Below are 27,775 nucleotides of genomic sequence, written 5' to 3'. Positions count from 1 at the left end.
TATCTATCTGTCTGTCCATCTATCCTGTCTGTCTGTCTGCCTATCCTGTCTGTCTGTCTATCTATCTATCTATCTATCTATCTATCTATCTATCTATCTATCTATCTATCTATCTATCTATCTATCTATCTATCTATCTATCTATCTATCTATCTATCTATCTATCTATCTATCTATCTATCTATCTATCTATCTATCTATCTATCTATCTATCTATCCTGTCTGTCTGTCTATCTGCCTATCCTGTTTGTTTGTCTATCTGTCTGCCTATCCATCCTGTCTGTCTCTCTATCTATCTGTCTATCCTGTCTGTCTACCTGTCTATCTATCTCTGTCTGTCTGTCTGTCTGCCTATCCTGTCTGTTTGTCTATCTGTCTGTCTGTCTATCCATCATGTCTGTCTGTCTGTCTATCTATCTACTGTCTGTCTATCCTGCCTGTATTTCTGTCTATCTATCCTATCCAGGATCATTTCTTAGTAAAGTAAATAGGGTCTGTTTTTTTTTCATGGTGTCTTTATTGTTCACCATATGCTTTATTTCCTCCCTGTGTCTCCATCCTGGTCTCTCCGTTTAGCTGGCCGCAGTGGAAAAAGAGAAGGCACGGTGGGAGAGAGAGAAGACGCAGCTCAAGCAAAGCATCGAGGATAACAAGGAGAGGATGCTAAAACTGGAGAGCTATTGGATTGAGGCTCAGACGCTGTGCCATACGGTCAACGAGCATCTGAAGGAGGCCCAGAGTCAGTATCAGACCCTGGAGAAGAAGTACAACAAGGCCAAGAAGCTCATTAAAGACTTCCAGCAGAGGTACATTTACTAAGATGATCGAAGAGTACTTTAACTACTACGCCCACTAAACATACGAGAATTCCAAGAGAATACTAATTGCATTTCAGGTAATTATAATAGCAGCGCAGTGCTGAAGATAAGTATCTTGATTATATGGTTCCCATTCTATCACGAAAGAAACAAATGAGCTGATTACCATAAATGGCAGCAAAAGAGCTTCTGAGTTTTTAAATGAGCGGTGTTCCTAAACTCTTTTGCATACATAGGAGCTTTCTTAGGCAGCATCCTAACCATTGCTGCATAATCAACCCAAATTGGAAACACTTAGAGGAATATATACTATCGTTCAAAAGTTTGGCGTCGGTTAGATGTTTTTGAAAGAAGTTACAATTATTTTAATTATTACAATTTAAATAATATATATAAAATATAATGGTAATTTATTCCTGTGATCAAAGCTGTATTTTCAGCATCATTACTCCAGTCTTCAGTGTCACATGATCCTTCAGAAATCATTCTAATATGATGATTTGCTGCTCAAGAAACATTTTTAATTATTATCAATGTGAAGACAGTTGTGCTGCTTAATATTTTTGTGGAAAACGTGATACATTTTACTTTTTCAGGATTCTTTGAAAATTAGACTGTTCACAAGAACAGAATTATTTTTTAAATATAAATATTTTGTAACATTATAAATATCTTTACTGTCACCTTTGATTACTTTAATGCATCCTTACAGAGTAAAAAGACACGACTCACTGTTGATTTCAGTAGAGCTTTACATTAGCATGTTGCTAAGCTAACAACTCTATACTTTGTTTAAAAAAATAAACAGAACATACCAATATTAGGTAGAATGGTACATTTTTAATTAGATTAAAGTGTTCTTTCTAAATAATTTTGGTATTGAATTAATTCACCCTTCGCTGCAAGTTTGATTGACAAGTGATCTGACTAATCACATCGCCGAATCTGCCGCTTTGTCGACAAAGCATTCAGAAGAGTTAGTAGATTAAAGGTGCACTATGTAACATTTTTTCAGTAAAATATCCAAAAACCACTAGGCCAGTGTTATATATTTTGTTCAGTTGAGTACTTACAATATCCCAAATGTTTCCAACTATTTGTAAATGGTGAGAAAATTGTTATTTTAACCAAGGAACCGGGACGTGTAAGGGAGTCGCCTGTCGATGGCGTCATATCTGCGTTACCCTCGGTTTCCGGTTTTATTCTGCAGAAACACTTTTCTCTAACTGCAGTGTGAACAAGTGTCATAGCAGCCGCCGAGTGAACACACAGAGTAACGTCATAACATCATCAATACACTCAGATGTGTCTAATATGATAAACAGAGCTGCGTTACCTCATACTCATGACCGGAAAAGCGGAAGTGGCGCCGGCGACTGTGGCATAATAAAAGTCCCGCTGCTCGCGAGGCGTGTGTTGTGTTCATCTTATTAACAATCGCTCCTGCTTCTCCTTCATACTACAGTAACGTTAATAATCACATCCATGAACATGATTTCTGCCCGAGTCCTATCCCGATTCTTTTCCACCGGCTGTGAGGTGAAGACCACATGTCCCAAGATTCTGCGCTCAAACTTGGCGCCATCAAACTACGCCTTTGTTTTGAATAGGCGACATCTAGTGGACGGAAAAGTTACATAGTGCAGCTTTAATGTCGGTGGACTTGAACTTGGAAAAATGGTGTGTGCTGACGTCTTTCCGCGGTTGAAACAACATTTCTTTTAGTGTTCATTCATGTTTATTTCATGCTTATCAATGAATTAGAAGGAAGAGATAATCGGTTCACGAGCAGCTTTAACTGAGGCGCAACAGAGATCACGACACATTAAAGAGCCACAAAACGGCATTTATTGTTAGATTTTCTTTACAAAATGACAATTTCAAAGTTGAGACTTTGTTTCATATCAAAAGTTACTTGCTCTGTCCTGTCTGTCGGTGTGTTGTCAGTGTCCTCTTTGCTCCGCGGTGTATTTTCTCTACGTGAAAACGTGTGTGAGAACGCCATGGCTTGTCGGACATAGCAACAGTAACTAAAGGGGGCGGGTCTTTGCGAACGGTCAATTGTATTTATAATGATAAGAATATTATCTCACTTTGCCCACCATTTTGGGTGGATTCAAAGCTGTTTGCAGTGCTTTATGGGATTGGCTTCTCCACAAATGATACATGCAATGTTGCTTGTAGGATTTAAACAAAAAAGCACAACATAATAATGCAGCCTTTGTGTCAGGAGTGTTTGTGTTGATGTACATAGGCAGCTCACTATGTTTTGGCACAGAGCCCTGGTGACAAGAAATGGCTTGTAGCCATTTTCATGCAAAGTCTTTCTTACTGTAAATACAATAGTCAAGCTGGGCAAGGTTTATGCTGATGTAGCTGGTGAAGATTAGCATGGTCTTTCTGGCAGCTAGAAGCTTGAACATCATCCAAATCATCCTAGTCTTTTTCAACAGGGCAGATTGTGTGCTTAAATGCAGCTTAGGTTATAAATGAAAAGATGCTGCAATCGTACAGTTGTGCACTGTATAACGTCTCCCCGACAGTGTCATAATGTCTGTGCGTATTTCTCAAACCCAATTAATGGACGACGTGAGCTGATCTCTATGGTCATTTCTATCACAACTCCTCTCCTCTGGAGCCTGACTGCCTTTAATTGTGATTTCTCTTCAGGCATTATCACCATAGTTAACCGCAGAGGCGCTGTCTGTCCATGACGACAAGCCTGAGTAAGCAGTCATGGGACGGCATTGAATGAGAAGTCTTTCAGTTGACAGTAGTTTGATGGATTAGTTTTTAGTCATTTGCTTGATAATGAGGCTCTCTGCTCTCAAAGCCCTTCAAAATAAACTAATAGGTCCACAACCCCCCCGTCTCAGCCCATATATGAGCACAAACATTATCTCTCTTTGGTTGCTTTCAGAGAGATGGAGTTTGCACAGAGGGAGGATGCAGAGAAGAAGAGGCTGGAGGAGGCGGAAAAGGCTCATTTGGCTGAAATCCAGAGTCTTCAAGTGAGGGTAATTATCTGCACACACACACGCACATGTCAGTGCACTTCACTGCATTTCATGGCAACTGTCTCAGAATGTGAAATCATCCAAAAGTCCCTTTTCATTAGTCAGTTTGCGAGCCCATATGGAAAATATATATTGCAGTATATATTGTTCTACTGGAATATGAAAACATTACAAACCTGGTCAGTTTGCCTTATGAATATTAATTAGGTGATGTAACGCCCAGTAGTCCTAAGTGATCTGCTGAAAGTCAGGTGAAAGTGAGCATGTCAATAAATGGTGCTATTAGCGTGCACAATTAACTCCCGATCAATCACAGAATTTTCCGTCGTTTATGAGACAACGCTTCTCCGCCATTGACGGAATTTTCCGGCTTTCCATGTCTTCACTATTATTCGGTAGGGGGCGCTATTACGCCACTTCTGAATGAGTACTGAATCTCCAGATCAAAGCACAGGTAAAATGAGCAGAAACAAGTGATAAAAGCATGGCTTTTGCATGTTGTTGTCTTTGAAAAAACACTATTTTCTCAGCGTTTTGTTCAAAATGTTGCTTTTTTTAATGAAACTTACCCACATTCAAGTAATTCATGAAGCTTGAAGAAAACAATTTTTGGTTTAAAAGCAGAGGCTCTGTTCTTTTTATATATATATATATATATATATATATATATATATATATATATATATATATATATATATATATATATATATATATATATATATATATATATATATATATATATATATATATATATATATATATTAGATGTTCAGTTATTCATGCAACAAAATATCCTGGGGGCCATGAAAGTTTATGGATTTTTTTAAATGACCTTTCATGTAGTGTGTAACAGTCAGTGTTGGGCACGTTACTTTAAAAAAGTAATTAGTTATAGTTACTAGTTACTTTTTACAAATAGTAACTGAGTTAGTAACTGAGTTCCATCATTATAAAAGTAACTGATTACCAGGGAAAGTAACTACTGTGTTACTTTTTTTTTTTTTCAAAACTTGGATGACCCCAATATTAAATATGTCAAATTAATGAATTGGACACTAAATAGAATAAATTATTATTATAAAATATTGTACATTAATGTACACTATTGTATGTTGCTGTGGGACAATGTGAGAGACACCTATCAAATTCAATACATTATTGTAAATATTATCAGTAGGCCTACTATAGTGTAAATATTATCAGTACTATACAACTCCTTTGCTAGTGGAGCTCACGTTATTACCTGGGTTTTTAGCCACTAATTTTGTGGCGGCATGTGATGATGTGAGGCGCTTCATTAGATTAGAATTACTTGCCACCGGCGTGGAGAGACTCTTTCTTCCTGGGCATAAGTTACACGTTACATAAACATTCTTACCTTTCACCTCAACGAGGGAAAAGTAGCGCTTATACTACCAGTTTGCGAAAACTACCTTTGAAGTCGTTGGACTTGGTGTGTGTGACTATGCAGATGCATGTGCATGTGTGTCATAGGTGTGTGTGTGTGTGTGTGTGTGTGTGTGTGTGTGTGTGTGTGTGTGTGTGTGTGTGTGTGTGTGTGTGTGTGTGAACTCAACCTATCAACCTCAACCTTGTCTCCCACCCACCAATCATCATCAGTTATGTGTACCACCCCACCCACTGCCCAACACGCATGGCATGCACGCCCGCACACACACCAACCAGAGAAAAAAAAACGTTGCAGGTCCGACTGACAGAGCCTGTTCAGGTGAAAACCGCTTCAGTGAGCTCAATTATAGTAACGGCGCATTTTATTCTCAGTAACGCTAACGGGGTTGTAACGGGAGAACCAGTAATTGGTTTGATTACTCGTTACGGAAAAACATAATTCCGTTAGTAACGCCGTTTATCTATAACGCCGTTATTCCCATCACTGGTAACAGTTATAAGTTAATGAAAACATCCTGCAAAGTTTTAAATCTGACTCTATATAAAGTTATTGTCTCTCAAAAGTAAGAGTCGACTATTTAAACAAATCACTTTTAAAACAAATCCCAAGTCATTTTGTTGTGACGTCAAGACGAAACATTAGCATAGGCCTATTGCCTGCATTTTCAACCTTGCTTGGCATTTTTATACAGTAAAAGTATCAATATCTTTTTTTTTAAAAGACACGGCTCACTGTTGATTTCAGTCAACATGACATTAGCATGTTGCTAAGCTAAGAGCTCTATACTTTGTTTAAAAAAATAAAAACAGCACATACAAATATTAGATAGAATGGTAAATTGTTTATTAGATTAAAGTGTTCTGAACTGAACTACTAAATGGTGACAGGCAGCAAGATTAATCAGATTACAGCACGTCACTTCTCAGATATTCTTACTCCGATTCTGCGTGTTCACTCGGCCTGAAGTGCCATAAACTACATTGACACTTAACAATGGGAAAGGTCCTGCTCCAGTCGTGTTTGCAATTGACTTTCTGGTTCATCAGCAACTCACTAGAATTGGTCAGGCAAAATTGATGCCATGTCTGTTCATACCAAGCCTGTAGCACTCCTGTCAGAAACTGAAGCCTCCGCGCCTCGATCGCCCCCCGGTGGCCGGTCCCAGTATAGCTCCTAAACCCCACCCCTCCATGTATTTGAATGGACGTGAGACACACTAAACAATTCAATTACACTTCAAATAATTGTTTCCTAAAGATGGTTTCTGTCATTCTAGGCAGTTTTTATTACGATGATTTCATTTCAAGTGTTCGTTTTTTAAATAAGTTTAGTTTTAGTGAGTTATGTGATGCTATAAAAACGCGGGGTGTGACGTCATGATTGACAGCTGAGATTGACGGCTTCTCTGAGTGATGTTGTCACTGAGGCACTAACAGACTTTTTTCGGGATTTTGGGGAGGAGATTGGAGCTTTAGCTTTCATTTCTACATTTCTATAACTGTTTATTTCACACCAACATAATTAATTGTTCCTCATCTGCGAGAGTGTGGGCGGGCTTTTGATAATCGCGTCTCTACTTCCTGTTCTCTACTGCGCAACTCCGGTCCCGAGATCGCTACTGCGCAGACTCGGTCCCAAGATGTCAGCGCCGTGTGCGGGCCTACGAAAGCTTCAACTATGGTCAGCGGAAGTCAATGAAGTTGCGTCGTCCATATTTTTTTACGGTCTATGGTTCATACACTGTATAAAATTTTCAACACTTGACAAGCTGTAATAAAGTAATGGGGATAGGCGTTCCGTTTCCGATATGCGCTGCACGCAGTAGACCAATCACAACTGACTGGATCATCTGACCAATCACAACTGACTGGATCATCTGACCAATCACAACTGACTGGATCATCTGACCAATCACAACTGACTGGATCATCTGACCAATCACAACTGACTGGATCATCTGACCAATCCAAACTGACTGGGTCATCTGACCAATCACAACTGACTGGATCATCTGACCAATCACAACTGACTGGATCATCTGACCAATCACAACTGACTGGGTCATCTGACCAATCACAACTGACTGGATCATCTGACCAATCACAACTGACTGGATCATCTGACCAATCACAACTGACTGGATCATCTGACCAATCCAAACTGACTGGGTCATCTGACCAATCACAACTGACTGGATCATCTGACCAATCACAACTGACTGGATCATCTGACCAATCACAACTGACTGGATCATCTGACCAATCATTTAAATTAGCGTCACGCAAAGGAAGGGTTTGGAAAAATGAATCGTTGAGCAAATCCTTTGGGAGTCGTTGAGCAAATAAGGTAAAAATAAATGCATATTATAAGACAATGAAAGTGTTTTTTGACCTTGCATGCATGTAAACCTGTTGTTGAGGACTCCCAAAACAAAAATAAGAACCTTTCAAATGCCATAATAGGGCCACTTTAAAAAAGGTTTAGTTTGTAGTGATGCCCACTGTCTGACAATATGTTTGGACAATAAGTATCAGAGATTTTCTATAAAATTATTTATATCACAGGACATACTTTTATCATTGTTTGATATATTTTTATGCTTATAATATCCATCTTTAAAATACGTTTTTTTTTCATATGAGGGTATTATATACTTAAATACATTTTGTTTTTAACTTCCTATTCTTCAAATAATCCTGAAAAAAAAAACCCAGTAATATTAAGCAGGACAAATGTTTTCAACTGTAATAGTAATAAGAAATGTTGCTTGAGCGCCAAAACAGCAATGAAAGTAGAATATTATATTACAGTTATTTTAAATTGTAATAATATTTCACAATATTAAATTTTTTCACTGTATTGTCATCAAATAAATGCAGCCTTGGTGAGCATAACAGTCTTATGTCCCATATCTATTGTGTATAAAAACTATTGCATGTGTGCTTTTGTATAGATTGTTACACTGGAGTCAGAGCTGATGACACTGATGAAGCAAAATGGCATCCAGGTAAACAATAACAACAACAGCGCTGAGAGCCGAGCACAGCTGACTGAGAGACTGACGGCCTTACAGTGTCCAAGGACAAGCGTCACTGGAGCGGGTGAGTCACAAACACACACATACACACACACTAATGAACAGCAAAATGATCATCAGTCTTCTGTTTGACAAGTGTCCTCAAACCAGACCTCATTTAAACACTCACATAGCAGGACACACATTATCAAATACAGCAGGTCATTTATCTGCACTAAAACTATTAATAGCGTATATAGTGTTGGGCAAGCACCATCCAGGTAACAGATGGGCCTCATCATAATCTGAGAGGAAACAATTAATACACAGGACAGATTATTTTATCAGACTCTATTAAAGCTGTGCTTATCAGAAAGATGTGCAGTCAAACACCACTTTCTGCCTGTTATGTAACAGTATCTCATTTTGCTCTGTGGCCCTTGCACACACACTCTCTCTCTCTCTCTGTCTCTCTCTCTCTCTCTCTCTCTCTCTCTCTCTCTCTCTCTCTCTCTCTCTCGCTCTAAAGTCTGACCTTGCATCTGCACACAACTGAGATTTGGTAATGAAATTAAAGCAGCACTGCTCATCTCAGGCGCTTGATGCTTCACACCTCACACACTCAATTGTAATGGCCTATTCTTCAAATCTGCCTATTCTGAATCGGCTATGATCACTGTGATTAGAGCGGACAGTGCTGGAAAGCTGATTGGATGCATTGTGACTGAATGAGGCAGATTATGAGGAAGTGCGGCCACAGGGACACTTCAGTCTACTAAAAGGCTCTTCTGCAGGAAACCTCTCAGCCCTGTTTATAGCAAGAGCCCATTTCATTTAAAATATCCATAAACAGCACTACAGGACAATCTAACATATAAACAAACTTGCCAGTCTGTTGTAGGATTATGTGTTCTCATCAGCCAAAGTTCCCGATATTTGATTGTGGCGTCCACATTTGTGTTCTTTTTTGCTTAAAGCTACACTGTGTAACTTTTTTAATTTATTCTTAGCTAAAAACACTTGGTTCTTTCAAAAATATATGTGCTCATTAATGTATATTTACTTCTTTCAAGTAATAAAGTATTCTCGTAAATGTATAATATGCCATTGAAAATACATACGGGTGAGGGGTTCGAATGCGGGTCGCCATGTTGCCCCTCCATCGTGAAAGTACATTAGCCAAAGAGGGACATACCCGTAAATTCAAGCTTCGCCTTTCGCGTTTTAACACTCGATGGCACCGTGTCGAATGTGGACGAGGTCGAACTGGAAGCCATGTTAATCTTGGACTAAATCGGCCACTGTAGGAGTTAAAACGAAATCGGAATTGAGAGGAACAGAAACTAAAATTCACTGGATGGTCATATACCTTTTCACCACTAGATGGGGGAAAATATCACACAGTGTAGCTTTAATGCAATTTTTTCCATGTTAAAATACTACAATGATAACTACAATTGTAGGAACAAGTAAAAAAGAAAAAAAGTATGAAAATCCCTGATAAAATTTAATCTGATTTTCAAACAAAATCACAATAGACAAACACAGTGTGCTTTGAACACACAAATAATGGTATGATTTCATGTACACTATCGTTCAAAATTTTGGGGTCAATAAGATTTTTTAAAGAAGTTTTTGAAAGAAGGTTCTTCATTGAATGTAATGCATTAAATGTAAATCTTTATGTGTAATGCATTATAAATGTATTCATAATGTATGGTATAATGCATTGTATCTTTTCATAAATAATAATAATAATAAACATAGTTAAAATGCTTTATAATATTCACAGGTTCCTTGTTACAACTTGCTTGTTGTGTTTTGATGCATTATACTTTCTAAAAGTGTATTATAATGTACTATAACTGTGGTTACAATTATGAATACATACAATGCTTTACAAGCTGCATTATACACAAAGGCTTTAAGTAAAGTGTTACGCAAGTCTCTTATGCTCACCAAGGCTGCAATTATTTGATCAAATCTAATTTTTTCAGCATCATTACTCCAGTCTTCAGTGTCACATGATCCTTCAGAAATCATTGTAATATGCTGATTTGCTGCTCAAGAAACATTTATCATTATTATTACGGTTGTATCAATGTTGGAAACAGTTGTGCTGCTTAATATTTTTGTGGAAATCATGCTTTTTTTTCTTTAAATAAAAAGTTCAAAAGAACAGTATTTATTTGAACTAGAAATCTTTTGTAATATTATAAATGTCTTTATTGTCACTTTTAATCAGTTTAATGCTTCGTTGCTAAATAAAAGTATTCATTTCTTTCAACAACAAAAAAAAACTAATCTTACTGACCCCAAACATTTGAGTGATGTATGTATTAAACACGCTATGTAAAATAAATCTTCAGTACAGGGTGGAAAAGGATGTTGAAAAAAGTACTGTCTGTCCCGCCTTTGGTAGCACTAAACGTCTACCAAATCTTTCCCATAATTGCAGATCAGGCCAGAACTGTGGTCAGGAGGATTTTTTACCCAATTCCTCTTTGATTTTAGCTACAGTTCTTGGGATGTCTGGTGTGCAGCGCTCTCTTGAGGTCGTGCCAAAGCATCTCAGTCGGGTTAAGGTCCGAGCTCTGACTGGGCCAGTCAAGAAGGCGTATTTTCTTATTTTGAAGTGTTTCGCATTGTTTGGGCTCCGATTGAGCTTTTAGAGATATATTATGAGCTACTGGAGGGATTCACAAACTTTTTCCACACTGCACTGTGAATGTGTACATGGTGTGTTCAGTCAAGAACATGTCAGTGTGTGTGTTACTTGTTTAAGCAGACTGTGTTTATCTATTGTTGTTGATCGCTTACACTATCGTTTATACGTTTGGTGTCGGTAAGATTTTTTAATTTTTTGAAATAAGTCTTTTATGCTCATAAAGGCTGCATGTATTTGATAACTACAAAAATATATTTTACTATATTTTAAAATGTAATTTATTCCTGTGATGCAAAGCTGAATGTTCAGCATCATTACTCCAGTCTTCAGTGTCACATGATCCTTCAGAAATCCTTCTGATATGATGATTTGCTGCTCAAGAAACATTTATTATTATTATCAATGTTGAAAACAGTTGTGCTGCTTAAAACTTTTGCGGAAACAGTACTACATTTTTTAGTAGATAATTCTACTAAACAGCATTTATTTGATATTGAAATTGTATGTAATATTATAAAGGTATTTTATTGTCACTTCTGATCCATTTAATGGATCCTTGATGAATAAATTTTTTTTTTTAAATATATATATTATTGACCCCAAACTTTTGAACGGTAGTGTACATTATTATGACCAACTCATGCAGAAATGGTAAAGCCAAGGGTTCAAATACTTTTTCCAGTAAATATAGAGCAAAGAAAGCCATAATTTCATAAAATCTGTTCTGTTTTGCTGTTTTGTTGCTGTTCTGTATTATATTATATTATATTATATTATATTATATTATATTATATTATATTATATTATATTATATTATATTATATTATATTATATTATATTATATTAATTATATTATATTATATTATATTATATTATATTATATTATATTATATTATATTATATTATATTATATTATATTATATTATATTATGGATCTGTTTTGTGTGGTAGAATTGGACGAGCTGACGGGAGCCAGTGGAACTGAGAGAGACGAGAGGGTGAGACTCACGTTCACACACACCAAACACCTCTCATTCAGGCATTTAAGCCAAAGAGTGGAAGTCAATTCTAATCTTATATTTAACCATTCATGAGTATGTGTTCAATTTAAACAATTCATGATTATGTTTAGAATATGTCAGGTCTATGGTTACAAAATACTCCAGAATACCTATTATGCTTTAACTGTTTTAGTGTGTGATGTTGATGTTTGAGCATGAAAAAGGACTGCAAAGTTACAAAGCACAAAGTCTTGCGTTTTAAAAGGGGCGGGGTCTGGTTGAGTTATGGTAAAGGACATGACATTTCCCAAACATGCTTGAAGCGGTTGGCCAATCACAACACACTTAACCTATTCCGACCAATCAGAGCACATTGTGCTTTTCAGAAGGAGGGGCTTCATAGAGACAGGAACTAAACCAAGTGTTACGGACAGACTGGGAAGAAAGGAGGCGCAACAATGTCAAATATGTGAAAGGTGTTTTTTGAACATTCAAGCATGAAACCCTATTCCTAGACTCTAGAAACTAAATCAAGACTTTGTAAAAGGGCATAATAGGTCCTCTTTAACAATGAATGCATTGCTGTTGTATGGTTGGCACACAGTTGTTGTTATTTTCAGCTGTTCTTGGGAGAGATAGGATCACAAAATGTTATTGTACACATTGTCATTCTTGTATGTGATATCAAGTTACAAAGTATTGTTACTGAAGGGTCAATTTCTACCTATTTAGTATATTTTTAGGTTACCTGAGAAAACAGGGTATTCACTCCCAGATTCAAAAGTCACACTGTGTTTAGCTGTTGTAGGTGTTTGTAAAAGAAACAGACTGCAGAGAAAGAAAAGGAAGTTCAACAGACAGGAAACAGCTTATTGTTGCGAAGAGCTTTCTTTCTCTGATGTTAACCTCTCTCTCTCTCTCTCTCTCTCTCTCTCTCTCTCTCTCTCTCTCTCTCTCTCTCTCTCTTCTCTCTCTCTCTCTCTCTCTCTCTCTCTCTCTCTCTCTCTCTCTCTCTCTCTCTCTCTCTCGTTTCTGTCTGTAGGGCTCTGGGTCTCAGTCCTCCAGAGTGTCTGGTGCCACAGAGGCTGATAATGAGGGTAAACGCACCAAACCATTAATACCTGATGAGGGCTCTATTACAGGCCTAATGAATTATGCTTAAGGCCTGAGAGACATAATAAAGAAAGAAGTCCCAAAAGAAAAGATAACATAACAGAAACAGCTGAAGTAATGAATATTGCCTCTGTACAGTAAATGTTGTGTCTTGTTGAATGCTGATTGTCTCTTAATGCCTGTTTTTTCTACAGGCTCTTCAGCAAGTCGAGATGAGAAACCTGGCAAGAAAATACTAGACTTGGGGTATGTTGATGCTAATTGTTCCTTTGTAAATTTGAAGAAAGACGCAGTAGGGGAGAGCGGGGTTAGTTGTAACACACATGGTTTAACACTTTCCACACATGCCAGGATGACGAAGCTTAGTGTATTTACTAGTTGCCATATCAACATTATTTAGAGAAAAAATAGCGCCAAAATGTAAAAATCTGGTAGATATCACTGAACATTTATTTAACCATAGCAAAAATACATTTCTTACTTAAGTTAATTTTTCATCTCTTTTGTGTTTATTTAAAATAAAACAAATCTGATATTCTTTTAATCTTATATCTGTTATTTAACAGTTGAGCTAGTTCTTTAATGCTGATCTAACCAGCAGAAGACACGAGCCGGGGTTAAATCCCAGTTGCGCAGGTGGGGCATGTTGTCACACTGCATTACAATGAGACCCTATTAGAACTATGCTATTATATTCTATACTTTTATGTTCAGAAATGATGAATTATTATTTTTATTTTTTAACTATGCTGTATAGCTGTGTTTTGAGGTGTGTTTGTTGTCAAACTCAAAAAGTAGTTTATTTTTAATGGTTCAAAAATGCCATTATTTTATTTGAAAAAGTTAATAATTGTATTTTATTGACAAAATAATTTGGTTTGTCTTGGACTTTTTTTTTTATTGTATCAGATAACATTTTAAGCTGCCATTTGGTCATGTTACAATGTACCCTACCTATGGGGCATGTTGTCACATTTTACTTTCATTCTTTCGGGGTAAATCAAGAAAAAAGTATACACTGTATTAATGAAACAAAACAAACTAATTGTACTAGACTTGTGTGAAATTAATGTGGGGAAAAAATAAATACTCTGAACCACAAGTGGATTTACACAAACTGAGACAGTCAAAAAGCTTTGGGTTGTCCATTTGCCTAAGGACAAACTGTAATACAGTTTTAAATTGTACACCATTTGCATTGGTCTAAAGTCAGACTTTCTAAGATTAAAGCTAACATAGATTCCACATGTGATTCCACGCAACACTACTGCATATGTTTTGGATATGTCCAAAACTTTACATGTTCTGGACTAATATCTAGGCTATTTGGAGAGGTAGTAGAGCCATCTCCATTTATTGAATTGTTTGGTGTGGCCCATGAAAATACTAGTTTTACTAAAAGTAAAATATTGGCTATATTGTGCTCTTTTGGCTAGAAGACTGATACTGATACTGATTAAATGGAAATACCCTTTTCCACCTACATTTAGTCAATGGATAAGGGAAATCATGTACCATCTTAAGCTGGAGAAAATTAGGTATACAGTCAGAGGGTCTACTGGGGCATTTTATAATATCTGGCAACCTTTTTTAAATTTTGTGGAGGGAATAAAAACAGATAATATGACATTGTAAAAGAAAGAGGGAGGGGAATATTATTCATACTTACTTCATGTTGTTTATTTATTATTACTATTTCTTTATGGACGCCTGATCATGTATAGTATCTTTATGTTTATGTCTGGTGTTTGGGGGATGGGGAGTTGAGCTTTGTATATCTTTGTTATTTCTGTATAATTTGAAAACAGTAAAAAAAAAAACTTGATCAAAAAAAAAATTGTGTTAGGTTGTGCCCTGCTCTCCCCTATAGCGTTATGCAATTGCAAAAAGACATCAGCCTTCTGTCTTTTTTGCATTCATTCCTTCTTGAATTAACTCCAGTCTTCAGTGTCACATGATCCTTCAGAAATCATTCTAATATGCTGATTTGCTGCTCAAGAAACATTTATTATTATTATCAATGTTGTGCTGCTTAAATTTAAATAGAAATAGATCAATAGAAAGACATTTTTGTAACATTATAAATGTCTGTACTGTCACTTTTGATCAATTTAATGCATCCTTGGTGAATAAAAGTATTAATTTCTTTAAAAAATATATATATATATATATATGAAGTGATATATATATATATATATATATATATATATATATATATATATATATATATATATATATATATATATATATATATATATATATATATATATATATATATATATATATATATATATATATATATATATATATATATATATATATATATATATATATATATATATATGGTAGTGTAGATTATAAAAGGACCTGTATACATATTACTGATGGACATTTTGTCTGTTGTTGGGAAATGTAACAGGCTTCTGGTAATATTTTCAGATCTTCTCTGAGGAAAAGCAATGGGAAAGAGCAGAATCCAAAAGGATCTCCTGGTAAAAGGTAAATAGCCCCACATACATAACTAATATAAATGCCTGACAACTTATGAAATAGCAGGATTTCAGAGATCTTTTTGATAGCAGAGTCAGAATAAATGCTTTGTAGCTAAACTCTCAGGAATGCCCAGGTGTGCCTTAAAACTGAGGTCTTCTGAACTGCAAGATGAAAAAGAGGGAAAATAGCTTCCACACTCAATTAAAGAGGCCAAAGTGTGCCCATGTGTCCTTGGAGACTGATGAAAAAGGAACTGGAAAACTTTTCTTCTCTTTCACTGAGCACTTTTTATGCACCTTTTGGTTTTTCAGCTTGGATTTAATGTGCAAGCTATCTTTTTTTTTCTCTTTATTTAATTATTCCTGAGCAGCACGTAATTCATATAGGCTGGGTTGGGCGTCTCAGCTGTGCCAGACTACAGGACGTACACACACATTTTGCATTTGAATGAATCTTCACTGATTCAAAGAATTGCTTAATCAATGATTAAGAATTGCTCCGCAGTAGCACGGCTAAATGAAGGTTTTTATTTCCTCTGAGAATAAATGCAGAATGGTCGTATCCCACAGTGTAACAGTCCCTGGATTCCAACCGTGATTTACAATTGACTTTTTAATAATGCAAGTAAAAAAATTAATAAATGAAGGCTAAAGCTGAACGTTAAGTCTTTAAAGCAGCAGTGTTATAAATGCATCTCTGGCCTGTGAGTATGATCTGTGCCGTGTACCAGTGTGTTCATTGTTCATGCATCAATAACCAGTCATTTATCTTCAGCTCCACAGGGCCTTCAGCAGAGAACAGCCCTGAAAGATGCAAGAGCAAGGTGAGAGAAAAGTCACACAGACACTTACACACACGCACATATATTGTGTATATATATGTATGTATAACACACACACACACACGTTTAATAGTTAGGGGTCATTAAAGAGGAATAAAATTCTTCAGTGATTTATATATGATCTATAATATTACAAAAGATTTCTATTTTTTTAAATAAATGCTGTCCTTTTGAACTTTCTATTCATCCTGAAGACACTGAAGACTGGAGTAATGATGTTGAAAATTTAGCTTTGCATCACAGGAATAAATTACATTTTAAAATATATTAAAACAGAAAACAGTTATATTGGCAGTAATAATATTTATTATAAAATATTTCAGAGTATTACTGTTTTAATTAATTTTTACTTCTTTCAAAAACATTTTGAACTTTTGAGCGGTAGTGTGTGCATATATATATATATGTTGTGTATGTTTTTATTAAAGGCACAATATGTAATATTTTTGGATTAAAGTGTTATTTCAGCGATTTAGCATTAAGCTTTTGTATCAGTTTGTGAACTGAAAACATGCCAGACTGGACACGTGTCGTGAATGAATGTCGTGCTTAGCTCAGCTCAGCCCTTCGCTCTCGTGATGAATGAAATCTGACTCCTGCTGTGTTTGTGCTGCGACTCTCGTTCGGCTCGTGCTGTATTGAACAGACACGTTCAGTTTTTAATTGTAGTGTCTGTTCTCTAACTGAACAAAATTATTTTATTACTATAAAAATGAACACGACGGTGGGGGCAGTACCGCGGTGGGCAAGAGATAACCGGTAGCCTTGGCTTGGGAGTGGCCTCGTAGAGCAGGGAAGCAACTGCATTCTGGGAGTTGTTGTCTTTCATCCACATGAGCCAAAAATACATTTTCTGGCTTTTCTCAGTCTAGAAGACAACAACTTCTAAAATAATTTTACATTTCTACTACATAAATGACTCAATTTAAATACACATTCATCTTTCCAGCGAAGTACCCCTTTAAAATATCCAAAAAACACTAAAACAGTCTTATATATTTTGTTGACTTGTGTACTTACATTATCCCAAATGTTTCCAAGAATGTTTAAATCCAGAGAAATAAGCAATTTTAACCAGGACACGGACCGTGTCCGTGCGTCGCCTATCAATGACATCATATCCGCGTTACCCTCGATTTCCATTTTATTTTGTAGAAACCGTGGAAACACCAAAGACGCCTTAATATATTATGTGTTTTATTAGACAGGTGAGCAACTGTTTGGAGACATTAATTGACAGAAAACGAATCATTGTTACATAACTCAACAAAGTTCGTCTTATTGTTCAGTTCTGGTTTTCTTGATTTACCGCGAGTACCATGTTTTCCCATGGCTAATATGGGTCTAGCTTACTGCCGTGTGCAACAAGTGTCTCATAGTAGTGCCGAGCGAACAGTAGCATTATAACATAACTTTCAACACACTCAAATTTGTGTAATCTGATAAAACAGCGCTGCGTTACCACACATACGCATGAGAATAATACGCATAATAAAAGCTCCACAAAATCCAGGCGTCATCAAGCTACGCCTTTGTTTTGAATAAGCGACCTCTACGTTGAAAAATTACATATTGTGGCTTTATTAGCTGGTTTAAAAGAAACTATAATAATTTGTATCAAATAATGAATGCCTACAGCTTGTTTAGTGACATAATCTCCCTTTGGTTTGTTGCATTTCCATTTAACAGAATTCTCTTTCCTGGCCACACTTCTTCTCCTATTCATATTACGTGGTACTGTATCACGTCTTGTTTGTTCAGATCCAAGGCTAATTGGATACAAAAATGTTTCTTTGCTTTTAGCTGTAGACATTACTGTTTTATTTGCTTAATTATTATAGAGATTCACACATTTAATTGGACTGTTTTGGACCTGAAACTGGGGGATTTAATTCAGCTGCATGCACTCTGACTCATGCTTTTCTTTTCTTCTTCTTCTTGAACCTCACAAAAAGTGACCTTGCTCAGGCTGTGCTCCTGGGATAAATTAAATCTGGCATTAATGCTTTGTGCAAAGGTCTGAAGGACAGGAGAAAAACTATGGCCAGCTACCCATGCTGAGTCTAGGCATTAAATTAGCTTTGAAGGAATCACTTCTGTGCCAACGAATAGTCTAAAATATTCAGTGCATTTTAATAATCAGGTCAGAATCTCTCTCACAGGCGTTGAGATTTTGGAGACTACCAGGCTGGTAAACATGTCCATCTCATCTGTCTGGAGAGTCTCTACAGGGACGAGAGTGTGCTTCTTCAAAAAAATTATGTTGACACACGCTGAGATACAAGCACTAACTCTGAGTTTTGAAGCTTTTCAGCAACATTTTTTTAGCCCACAGAAAGTGACCAGCAAACGAAGTATGCAACAAAATGCCATTTGATTATCGAACCTGTTACCTTGTGTTCAGAATATCTGAATCATATTCAAATGCATCATGTTAGTTCATTACACATGTGGAAAGACTTTGCCTGAGTGCGTTCAGTTAACCCCTCAACTGTCACCCTTCTTTTTGAGAATAGACATGAAAATGCACTATCCAAACATAAAGGGCTGTAATTCAAGAATGCTTTGGAATATAGACCCCAGTCTTGTTTTAAAGAAGACACTCTGCAGATTATTGCTGACATGAAAGCAATTTCAAATATTAAAGTATGAAAAAGTTATGGAAGTTTAAATTTACTGTAAATGAAAAATACTGTACTAAATATTTTTTATTTTATGTAAAATATATATTTTACAAAAAAACATTTTACTCTAAAATTACTATAAAATCAAAGCCATATTTCTAACCAAGTTGTATTCCAAATTTGAAGTTGATATCACAAAAATTAAAGTTCCCATTTTGTTTAGGCGTAATACCAAAAATAGCCACCGTGAGTCATCCACATTCCATTTATTGTTTTTTTTAATGCATTTTTCTGTAAATTTCTGTCCAGATATCACTTCCGTCACAAAACGGTCACCAAATATGGAACCTTGAGACTCAGACCTTTCCGACGCTATGCGTTTTGTCAAGATTAAAAAAGATTTTGATTATAAAGTAATTAAAATAAATGCTATGAAACATGACACCGCCCACTAGGGGAGGATCCCGCAAGAGGAATTTAAAGTACCGTTTCCATGGTAATACAACCTCCGATTTCAAAACTGCTTTCACAGGATACATTTTGAGTTCGTAAGCTTTCGAATGATACCTAATTTATGATAATTACTAAAATATATTATACGAAAAAAAACGGGATGGTGACAGTTAAGAGGTTAAATAACGCATTCAGTGAACCTTTATCAAAGTCTTGATTTTGTTTTTGGGGTCTACTGTTGCAGGTTTTTTACGCTGGAATTTTGAAAAACACATTACTGTTGCAGCTCCTCTCTTCTCAGTCTGTCAGCAACGCTCTGTTAAGTTCCTGTCTCTATGAAGCCGCTCCTTCCGAAAAGCACAATGTGCTCTGATTGGTCGCTGGACCAGTGTGTTGTGATTGGTCAAGTGCTTCGAGCGTGTTTGGGAAATGTCACGCCCTATTTATAACACCCTACTAACTAGCTCAACCAGGCCTCAGCCCTAATTTTGCGTATGCCTTGGGGCGGGAATTACATAAATGAGGAATATTGTGACGCATTTGTTCCCGGGAAGAAAAGTCAAGACTACAATAGAGGCGTTTCAGGAGCTCAGGAACAGTGACACTGATATAGACTTTGTGCTTTGTAACTGCAGACATTTTTCATGCTCAAACTGCAACATTACACTCTAAAGACAGGTGAAAATGTAAAAAAAGCTTAATAGGACCCCTTTAAAATGCTGTCAATTACAAATCAATTACACCGTAACAAATGATCCCAATCATGATTTGAGTGACAGTATCAATGTACTCAAAGCATTTTGTCGGGTTGTCACAATAATTTGAAGAGGCTTAATTGGTTTAACTGTCAATCAACATTAATTACACTGATGATCCTTTGTCATAATCAATAAAGCAATCAGAATGAAGGCAAACTAATTACCTCTCAAGTAATGGAGAAACAATTCACGCCAATCAACATGGTACAAGGGTAAATGTGTCAATCAGATAACAATTGTGTCTATCAGGTGTATCTCTGTCTGTCTCTCTTCAGGGTCCCGGCGTCCCTGATGACCTCAGCCTCAGCAGCACGAGCTCCACAGAGATCAGCGGTGTCCTGACCGACGTTAAGGTGTCTGGCCGATCGCAAACACTAACGCTCTCCTCAGATGAGGTGATGTTTGTACAATTAACCTGATGTCTCTGTTTAAAGAGATACAGCAATGAAAATTCTGTCAATATTTACCTCACGTCGCTTCAAACCTCTGACTTTCTTTTGTAATTGAACTGAATTATGGTGTTCACATTTTCAGTTTGGTTCGCTTGGTTATTTTGGTCTGAAAAAAATTATAATTATACATTTAGTCCTCGTTTTCTTAGCGTTCACACTGGCATTTTTAACACTGAACCGAAAGAAATATTGTATTTTTTTTTGGGGGGGGGGGGGTGTCATAGATTATTGAACATCCAAATCAATGCTGTGTGCTGGGATAAATGCGCTTACTAGCCACGTTTACATGCTCACTTTTTTTGTCATTCCGATTGAAAGATTCGGTGGACTGTTTATATGAGACGTTGGGCCTATACCATGAAGCCGGTTTAGCTGGCTAGCCAGATATGTTTAAGCTTAGTTTGTGCCATTAAAGTGGTTTGGCTTTTATCAGTGTTCATCTCCATAGTAACTTACGCTCCACGGCTAACCTGCTCCAGGCCAGGTTATGTTCTGGATAATAGATCTCAAACTGAAATTAGACCAATCAGCTGTGAGCAAAGTTACACACCTCTAATGCAATGAAATCACTCCCCCTGTTTCTACTCCAAATTAAAGGTATCATATCAAATGGTTTTTAAAGTCCCTGTAAAGGCAATTCTGAGATTTGTTTTGACTTTACAGGGACTTTAAATGAATGACTTAGATATCATTTATGTAATTACCCTTAAGCAATTACACATGTATCATTTTAGTTCATCAATCATTAATAGGCACATAGTTCAAAATTAATATTAATATAAATAGCCTATATAAAGGCCATACAAATAAGCTTTAAAATCAATAAATAAAGCTATAAAAATAAATACATGTGAGCTTAAATGTTAAATTCTCTCTATATATCAACTAAACTAAGCTATAAAAATTACTACATGTGAGCTTAAATGTTAAATTCTCTCTATATATCAACTAAACTAACTTTTACTTGCACTGACTAAGTAAGATTTTTCTTAAAGTTGTCCACTTTCATAGACAGCTCTTTTCTTCTTCCTGTGTAAATTTAAATTCTTAATATTTTCAATCATGTAATATTCTGCAGAAGAGAGAAATCAATTTTGTTGCTTCTCTCGTGAGAAGTGAATCTCAGTTTCACTGATCCACAGCCTGTGATTGGCTGTTCACTGCTGATGTCACAGCTAAACTCCTAAACTCAGGATCAAAGCCTGAGTTGACAGAGAAAGCTGATGATCAGCATCATGGGACCAACAAAGCCTGAATAGATTGGTTTGGTTTTGTCAACTCGAAACTAATCCTGTAACCCTGAGTTTGTTAAACTACCATCATGGTACAGGCCCGTTATCTAAACCGATCTGGTGTTTACATGTGCTGATTTTCAGTCAGAATCATCTTGTGACATGCGCACACAGTTTGTCTGCCGCATCAGATTCGTAACGTTAGTATCGTGGATCAATAGTTCTGTGTTGGTAATTTTTATATTTATTTATTTTTCTGTGGGCGGACATGCCGTAGTTGAAACTAATGTATATCCTATACAATGGCTATTTCAACAGCTATGAATGAATGCGGAATCAAAATGAATTCTATTCATTTATTTTGAAAAACACAAAATTAACAATAAAATGTACCCAAATTATTAATAAAAACATAGGATGTATGGTGAAACATGAATGAAAGCATTCAAGACGTGCTCAGCAAGACTAGGCTACTAAACGCATAGATATTTCAGATGATTAAGGAAAGATACCATAATCACAAAGGTATAAATATTAACAAAAGTAATTAAAGTAGAAGCAGTTGTTGAACTTTTTGTTTATATCTAACTTAGGCTCCGAGAAACAGAGAAATGTCAACACGTCTTCTCCAGCACCTTGAATGTTCCCCGTTGAAATGGCAACTCTCAACGGCCACCAGGACTTATACAGTTTTATAAAAGCTATTCATTATTTGTTGTAAAGTGTAAGAATCACCTCAGAAAAATAAATTCTTCTGTCAGGCGCAGTTGAAGCCTCGGACAAACGAGGCTTCAACTGCGAAGGTTTATCCCACCCCTCTCAAACCGATTACAATTTCATTCGGTTTGGCCATTTTTATTCCGATTGAGGTGTTTATATGGAGCATTTTCATTCGGATTGGACTTTTAAACCGATTACAGTGCTCCATGTAAACGCACCTACTGTATGTGTGTAGCTACATATGATGGTATTTTGACCAGCTGAGAACTCTTGAAGAGCTTATAAAATGTGTAAAGGAGTCAAAACAGCGTCAGGAATCCCTCCGTCACACACACAAACGAAGATCTGCTGCGTGGAGACGCGGTTCTGATGCCTGTACCGAACTGTGATGGGAAACATCACGACTATGATGAGAAAAAACAGGAGCATTCTGTCCTTTTTAGGATCACATCTTGTGACATCACGTCCTGTTTTTGGTTCGTTTACATGTCTTTGGTCTGTGTTGTGTTCACATTTCATTCGAACCGCACCAGAGTTCGTTTGAAAGCGGACCGAGAGCCATCTTTTTAAGGGTCTCGCTCTGCTTGCTTGATGTGGACCAGGGTTCGGATGGCAGCGTTCACACTTATTCAAATGAACCGCACTAACAGAGCAATCGCACCTGAGTTTGTTTTATTCAAACCAAACATGCCAAGTGTGAACACACCCTAAAACAGGTGTTTTTTTAAATGGGGGCCGCAAGGGAGTGTCCGTGGAAAAGTCTAGAGAAAAACTGTAATAAATAAATAAATTAATTAATTAATTAATTAAATAATAATATTAAAATAAAAGAGTAAAGCAATAAATTAGATCTAAATAAAAAAAAAATAAATAAATAAAAAAAAAAAAATTATTAGTTATTCATTAAAAAGTTATACATTTTGATTAATATAAATTTAAAAAAAAATATTAAAGCTAAATAAAAAATAATACATGTGACAATACATACAACAAAATATATAATAATGTAACTGAAACAAATTTTAGATTTACAATATAATTTTTTCTGTGTATAAATTGTGTGTTTATAAATGACAGATGCCTTTTAAATTTTTGGGGGGGTCCCTCACACAGGGATGATCATATTTGGGGGTCCGTGGCATCTAAAAGATTGAAAACCCCTGCCCTAAAGCATCACTTGCATGCTCAAATGTTCTGCTGTGAGAGTGTATACTATGATCAGCAAAGGCTTTTTTCTGACTCTGAGTGCTTCTCTTGTTATTTATGCTGCGTTTATTAGAGTGTGGATATGATTGAAGATGAGGTGAGTCCCAGCATGGCTCTTCTTCCCACTTAAAGGGATAGTTCACCCAAAAATGAAAACTAACCCATGATTTATTCACCCTCAAGTCATCCTAGGTGTATATTACATTCTTCTTTCAGACAAATACAATCTGAGTTATATAAAAAAATGTCCTGGCTCTTCCAAGCTTTATAATGGCAGTGATTGGTTATGTCGTTTTTGAAGTCCATAAAAGTGCATCTATCCATCATATAACTGCTCTACACGGCTCCGGGGGTTAAAAAGGCCTTCTGAAGTGAAGATCGGAAAAAAACGTAACTGGTGTGCAATGTCGTCAGACGTAGCGTAAGCATTTTGAACTGCGAGAGGCGCTACACTTTTTCCGTAAGTTGAATACGGAAGGCGATCTGGTGGAAGCTAGATATTTTACTTTATAAAGTTTTAAATATGGATATTTTTCTAACACAACTGCATCGCTTCACTTCAGAAGTCCTTTATTAACCCCCCGGAGCCGTGTGGAGAAGTTATATGACGGATAGATGCACTTTTATGGACTTCAAAAAACGAAACAATTCACTGCCATTATAAAGCTTGGAAGAGCCAAGACTTTTTAAATTAAATATGATTAATTTTATTCGTCTGAAAGAAGAATGTCATATACACCTAGGATGAGGGTGAGTAAATCATGGGCTAATTTTCATTTTTGGGTGAACTAACCCTTTAAAGCACTTATATTTAATCTAGTTTTGGCATTCATTGCAGGTAATTTGTGACCCAAACAATAGTTTTCTTTATTAATGAAATTTTTTTTCCATTTGTTTCCTCAAAGTATATTAACTGTTTTCTAGAAATGTATGTAAAATTCATGGAAGCCACATAACTGATTAATCAATGCTGATGACTATGTGACCTTGTCCAGCCAGTGCCATGAGTTTGTGTGTGTGTTTCAGATTCTAGATGACGGTCCGCCACCGAAGCCGTATCAGTTGCAGAACCGCAGTGTGACTGAATGGACATGTCAACAGGTGTCATGTTGGCTCATGGGACTGAACCTGGAACAATACGTCTCTCTTTTTACTGCCAAGAATGTGGATGGAGAGCAGTTACTGAAGCTGGACAGCACAGCACTCAAGGTGAGGAACACAACTGCTGGGATAATTTAGTCTGTTATTCATAGCTTTCAGTGATTGGCTCGGAGACCTGGAGGGCAAAACATCCATTCAGTTCCATGCAGTTATCCATCTGTTTCAAGCCATAAATATTTAGATCACCTCTCAAAAGAAGAAAAACAAAAATTTGTGAACAAAATGTAAATTTTGGATACTTGTGATCCAAACACATCACCTGCTGCAGTATGGCAGTGATTAAAATAGTAGGACATTCTAAAATGGGCCTTTAAAGGCACAATATGTAAGTTTTTTGGATTAAAATTTTCAAAAACCACTAGAATAATGTTATATATTTTGTTGACTTGCGTACTTGCACTATTCCAAATGTTTCCAACAATGTTTAAATCCAGAGAAATCTGCTATTTTAAGTGTCATTTCGTCGCCTGTAAATGACGGCATATCCGCGTTATCCTCGATTTCCGTAGAAACCACGGAAAAACCAAATACATTTTTATATATTATGTGTTTTATTAGACAGATGTCTAACATAGCATAATCAGAAAGATCTTCATTTGTAGTAACATTAATACAGCATTTTCTCCACCATACATGTTTTAAAATTTAATGCATGCCATTTAGCAACACAAGTCATCCAGCTTTTATTAATATGATATTCTAATATCGATCTAGCTTACTGCAGTGTGCAACAAGTGTCTCATACCAGCCACGGAGTGAACACACACAGAGTAACGTTATAACATAACTTTCAACACACACAAAAGTATTTTAGTATGATTGAAATAAAGGGAAAAAAATACTCTCAGAAAAAAGGTACAAAAGCTTTCACTGGGACGATGCCCTTTAAAAAGGTTCTAATATGTACACTTTTGGTACCAATATGTACCTTTGAGGTACTAATATGCACTCTTTAGGTACAAAGGTGTAACTTTTGAAAGGGTTCCGTCACAGACAGCTTTTGCACCTATTTTTTCTAAGAGTGCACATTAATTTGTCAAATAAAGTGACCTGTATGAGTGGTAATTCAGCACTTGCTGTGAATTTGTGAATGTGAATTTAAGTGATCAAACGCAACTGTAACAAAGTTGAAATTCAGAGAAGAAGGAGGCAGACATTAATCTTTAATCATACAATTTGCTTAAACAACTATATATATATATATATATATATATATATATATATATATATATATATATATATATATATATATATATATATATATATATATACTGTGTATATATATGTCTATATATATATATACTTCTATATATATATATACTTCATACTGTGGTATGAAGCAGGGCCGGGTCGGGAGCCTGGGACATTTTACCTTGCTGTTTTTTTTATGCTTATATTTGTATATATATATATATATATACAAATATAAGCATAAAAAAAACAGCAAGGTAAAATGTCCCAGGCTCCCGACCCGGCCCTGCTTCATACCACAGTAACATTAATAAAACTTTAATACGTTAGCTCACCTATGAACATGATTTCTGCCTGAATCCCGTCGGATTGCTTTCCATCGCCTGTGGAGGTGAAGACGAAAACACCCCAATGATTCCGCGCTCATTCACAGCGTCATCAAGCTACTCCTTTGCTGTTCTGAATAAGCAACCTCTAGCGGCGAAACTTACATACTGTGCCTTAAATGTTATAAAACAGGGATATTAAAAGATAAATTCAGCTTACACCTTATTGATGATGCATACTATATATAGGCAAACAGATTAGCCCAGAATATGAACACAATGTGCTAGATGGTTAAGCAAGAGCAGCATTTATGACGCTTAATGAGCATCTGCGCATGCGTTTATATTCTGGGTTCATCTGCTTGCCTAAATATAGTATGCATCATCAATAAAGTGCATATTGAAATTGGTCTTTTAACTAAATTAGTATTTAGGACAAACTTGGTAAAAAATGAATGAGCAGACAGCATTTTATTTATACACTTTTAGAGTCATATATTTCACAAATAAATGAAACAAATATTTAGATTTGTCATATTATGCATTGCATTATTAAAGTATCTACTCATTTAGGTATATCTACATTTTTAAGATTAACAGAAGCTTTGATTCATTTTGTTTACGTTTATTTCATTTATTTTTATATGTTCGTTTTTTAAAGGGATAGTTCACCCAAAAATGAAAATGATGTCCTAATTTCTAACCTAACCCTCCAGTTGTTCCAAACCTGTATACATTTCTTTGTTCTGCAGTAAAAAAGGGAAGATATTTGGACATAATTACGGTAAAATTTTTGGGTGAACTATCCCTTTAAGTAATGAAGTCCATTAATGTGTGCAATAAATGGTTATGTGTTGTTTTGATGTATCAAAATGTCTGCTTCCAGCCACATGCTAAAATGTCCCATCTGCTTTCCCTGTGATGAGAAAAATATAATTGAGAGATTAGCATCTGAACATATCGTAAGTGTGTTTTGCCATGTGTTTTTGGCAGGCTCTGGGCGTAGAGTCCTCTCAGGATCGGGCTCTGATTAAGAAGAAGCTGAAGGATCTGAAGCTGTTGATGGAAAAAGCTCGCCGAAACCGCGAAAAAATGGAGAAACAGCGCAAGAAGGAACTGGAGCAGGTTCAGAAACGGGTCCAGAAAAATAGCAACTCCTCCGGACCAGGAGAGGGCGCTACTGAGTGACAGTACTTTTTAACTTTCACTACTATCTCACCATTATCAAAGTACAGATGAGTTCAGCAATTCAAGAGACTCGGAAGTTCATTGCA

General features: G+C 36.2%; 1 protein-coding gene across 1 annotated transcript in view; it reads left to right on the top strand.

Moving 5' to 3' along the window:
- Positions 1–27,775, top strand: part of ppp1r9a (protein phosphatase 1, regulatory subunit 9A) — a gene marked incomplete at its 5' end in the record, with an annotated part of 81,302 nt that extends 53,527 nt beyond the window's left edge. Inside the window, 11 exons of the mRNA XM_079829735.1 lie at positions 577–806; positions 3,739–3,835; positions 8,200–8,347; positions 11,882–11,928; positions 12,974–13,028; positions 13,239–13,290; positions 15,484–15,543; positions 16,312–16,360; positions 20,489–20,608; positions 24,850–25,032; positions 27,495–27,775. Coding sequence (XP_079685861.1) covers positions 577–806; positions 3,739–3,835; positions 8,200–8,347; positions 11,882–11,928; positions 12,974–13,028; positions 13,239–13,290; positions 15,484–15,543; positions 16,312–16,360; positions 20,489–20,608; positions 24,850–25,032; positions 27,495–27,689 — 1,236 coding nt within the window. The 3' untranslated portion in view covers positions 27,690–27,775. The remainder of the gene's footprint in view (positions 1–576; positions 807–3,738; positions 3,836–8,199; positions 8,348–11,881; positions 11,929–12,973; positions 13,029–13,238; positions 13,291–15,483; positions 15,544–16,311; positions 16,361–20,488; positions 20,609–24,849; positions 25,033–27,494) is intronic.

This window comes from Gobio gobio (genome assembly GCF_949357685.1).
Source record: "Gobio gobio genome assembly, chromosome: 11".
Classification (NCBI taxonomy): domain Eukaryota; kingdom Metazoa; phylum Chordata; class Actinopteri; order Cypriniformes; family Gobionidae; genus Gobio; species Gobio gobio.
This window is presented reverse-complemented; position numbering and strand designations above follow the sequence as displayed.